Below are 3570 nucleotides of genomic sequence, written 5' to 3'. Positions count from 1 at the left end.
CTTTAATGATTGCTTGACAAACTTGGATAAGGTCTTGGCAAGATGTGAGGAGATAAACTTGGTGCTCAATTGGGAGAAGTGTCACTTCATTGTCCTTGGCCACAAAATTTCAAAGAATGGTATTGAGGCCGACAAGGCTAAAATAAAGGTGATTTCTAAACTCCCACCCCTACATCCGTGAAGGGAGTGAGGAGCTTCTTGGGTCATGTGGGGTTCTATTGCCGTTTTATCAAGGATTTTTCCAAAGTGTGAACCCCTTGTGTAAGATTTTGGAGAAGGATTCCAAATTCCATTTCAACGAGGATTGCATGAAGGTATTCGAATTGCTCAAGTTCAAATTGAATACTACTCCTATTATCACCGCACCGGATTAGAGATTGCCTTTTGAGCTCATGTGTGACGCAAGTGATGTGGCGGTCAGAGCAGTTTTGGGGCAACGTATCAACAAAATCTTCCATCCGGTCTACTATGCTAGTAAGATCATGAATGATGACCAAGTCAATTACACGGTGACCGAAAAAGAGCTCATTGCTATTGTCTTTGCTATGTAGAAGTTTCGCCAATACTTGATGGGTACAAAGATGATTGTCCACACCGATCATGTGGCACTTCGGTACCTAATAATCAAAAAATATTCAAAGGCGAGGTTAATACGGTGGGTGATTTTATTGAAAGAGTTCTATATAAAAATCCAAGACCTCAAAGGAAGTGAAAACCAAGTGGCGCACCACTTGTCTTGCTTGGAGGAGGAATGAAGGCCACATGACGGCCTTGAGATTAATTACTCCTTCCCGACGAGCAACTTCTAGCCATTTCAATGACCGAGATGCCATGGTTCGCCGACTTAGCGAATTATCTTGTGAGTGGTATTGTACCGAATGAGTTCTCTTCAAACCAAAGGAAGAAGCTTAAATGGGATTGCCTTGACTATTATTGGGATGAACCGTATCTCTTTCGGATTTGAACCGATGGTGTGATTCGACGATGTGTGCCGGAGGAAGATTAAGTGAAAATTCTTAAGGCTTGCCACTCTTCACCATATGGTGCTCACCATGGTGAAGAGAGAATGGTGGCAAAAGTGTTGAGTTGTGGATTCTATTGGCCAACCCTCTACAAGGACGCTAGTGATCTAGTCAAGCGTTGTGATGAATATCAAAGGGCTGGTGGGATTTCTAAGAAAAAAGAGATGCCCCTCACCACCATCTTGGAAATTGACATTTTTGATGTGTGGGGGATTGATTTCATGGGACCGTTATATTTTGGTAGCTGTGGAATATATGTAAAAGTGGGTTGAGGATGTTGCTCTTCCCTACAATGAAGCTCGAAGTGTCGTGGCATTTTTGAAAAAGAATATCTTTACAAGATTTGGCACTCCAAGGGCCATTATAAGTGATGGGGGATCGTACTTTTGCAATAAAGCTTTTAATACCTTACTCACCAAGTATGGTGTCACTCATAAAGTCTCAACCCCCTATCATCCTCAAGCAAGCGGACAAGTGAAAGTCTCCAACCGGGAGATCAGGAGTATTTTGTCAAAGACCGTGAATGCCAACCGGACGGATTGGTCGAAAAAACTTGATGATGCTCTATGGGCTTATAAGATGGCTTAAAAAATACCGATTGGGATGTCTCCATACCTGTTGTTGTTCGAGAAAGCTTGTCACCTTCCGGTGGAACTTGAGCACAAGGCTATGTGGGCATTGAAGAAGCTTAATCTTGAGTGGTATGTCGTAGCTAACCTGAGGGTGGCACAATTGAATGAGCTTGATGAATTCCGGTACCATGCATATACAAGTTCTTCCTTATACAAAGAGAAGATGAAGTACCTCTATGACAAGTACATCCGGAACAAGGAGTTCAAAAAATGTGATCTTATGTTATTGTTCAATTCTCGGTTACGGATGTTTCCGAAAAAGTTGAAGTCTAAGTGGAGTGGTCTGTTTGAGGTTGTGAAGGTGACACCCTTTGGTGCATTAGAATTGAAGAATAAAAATGATGAAGTGTTTAGAGTCAATGGCCACCGGGTGAAGCATTATCTTGGAAAAGTTGATGATGGCCACGTCGTGACATTAATTCATTTCAAATGATTGATGGTAATCTGCGTCGTGCAACGACGTTAAATCAGGCATTTCTTGGGAGGCAACCTATGTTTCTTTTTATTTCTCTTTTTCTTCTTTTTAGATAGGTTCTGTTTTGTGCTAACTGGTTTTGAAGTGAATTGCAGGAATGAGTGTGCTTTGCAGGAACTGTGCTCGAACAAATGGCTAAGTGTTGAAAAAGTGCGGACCGCACATTTATTGTGTGGACCGCACAATCTTGCATACCACAGCAGAAAGGAGTTTGTGGCCGCACAATTCTATGTGCGGCCGCATAACTAGGGACCTAAAAATGCAACTCTCTAACGTTTGAAATTATAGAGAATTCACAATCTGTAGCTGCACTTAAAATTGTGCGATCCGCACAAATATCTGCGGCTGCACCTAGTTTTGTGCGGACCGCAGATCTTCAGAAGGACCAGGTAAAGAGTGCGGATCGCACAAAAAATTGTGTGGCCGCACTCACCTGCACCTAAAAATAGACCATGCCAGACAGCGCTACCCACACTGTTGAAGCGGTGCTACAGATGTTCACCAACCCAGCTGCTCCCCGACGAGAGGATGATGAGATCCAGTTGGAGGAGCCTGAGGGAGGTGATGCTGTTATGGATACCGAGACCATATAAGGACTCCTCTCTACTCTTTCCCCTCCTTATTTTGATTTTTGTTAAGCATTAAGGACAACATTTATTCTTATTCAGGGGGGTGGTCTATTTTTGATTTGATATGATATTTAACATTGGCCTGTAATAACTATAATACTCCATTTTTATCTTTATTTTCTTTTTCATTATGTATATATTCCTCCCTCTCTATTGATGTATATATTCGTTTTCCCATTCTTGGCTTGTATATTCATTTTTGCTTTCAGTAGTTACTTCATAGCTTCTTTATTTTGTTTCTTAGTTGTTTAGCTTCTTATTTACTTTAATAACTTTTTGTTGATTTGGTAGCTTCTTTTTATGTTTAAGTGATCAATAAGCCTTTGATTTTCTTAATGCCACGGTTCTTTCCACAGGTGGTTTTTGTGTGAACCGGGTGGCTCTTCCCAGCGATGGATGGCGTGACAACCTTCTTAAAGGATTGAGTCCGTTTTGATGATTAGGTAAAAACAGTAGTAATAATGGATAAGAGGGTCAAGCATACTTCACTTGGTACCAAAACACTGAACTACACGCTTATGGTTAAAAATAAATTCTTGGAAAGAAATGGCTCTAGTTAGTGACCTTGTGACTCTTGTGTTGATTTAGGCAATCATCGAGTGGTTTAGTTGAACCATTAGTGATTTTCAATCTTGAATACGGTTTAGTTCGATCCTCTTGAACAATCCAGCTATGTAAGAGGTGAGATCTTTTGTTACAAGTCCAAGTACCCGTGCGAATGGTCTAGGCAAAATTCTAAGTTTTGCTTGGCTTGAGAAGTGATGGTAGACTCTCCTTGGCCCATTTTGAAATTTTCCATGGCCCACCAATGA

General features: G+C 41.3%; 1 protein-coding gene across 1 annotated transcript; it reads left to right on the top strand.

The window, feature by feature from the left end:
• The first annotated feature begins 1625 nt into the window (after positions 1-1625).
• Positions 1626-2722, top strand: LOC138909214 (uncharacterized). Its single transcript, XM_070200401.1, has 2 exons — positions 1626-2024; positions 2624-2722. Exons 1-2 carry the CDS (start codon positions 1626-1628, stop codon positions 2720-2722), a joined length of 498 nt encoding a protein of 165 aa, XP_070056502.1.
• The last annotated feature ends 848 nt before the right edge of the window (positions 2723-3570 follow it).

The sequence above is a fragment of the Nicotiana tomentosiformis genome, chromosome 4 (genome assembly GCF_000390325.3).
Source record: "Nicotiana tomentosiformis chromosome 4, ASM39032v3, whole genome shotgun sequence".
Classification (NCBI taxonomy): domain Eukaryota; kingdom Viridiplantae; phylum Streptophyta; class Magnoliopsida; order Solanales; family Solanaceae; genus Nicotiana; species Nicotiana tomentosiformis.
The sequence above is the reverse complement of the archived record's forward strand: the minus strand, read 5'-3'. Positions and strand labels throughout refer to the sequence as shown.

Coding starts and splice junctions, on each gene's coding strand:
- LOC138909214 (XM_070200401.1), top strand. CDS start 1,626: ATGTCTCCATACCTGTTGTTGTTCGAGAAAGCTTGTCACCTTCCGGTG. Junction 2,025..2,623: donor TTAGAGTCAATGGCCACCGG/GTGAAGCATTAT, acceptor GCGGTGCTACAG/ATGTTCACCAACCCAGCTGC.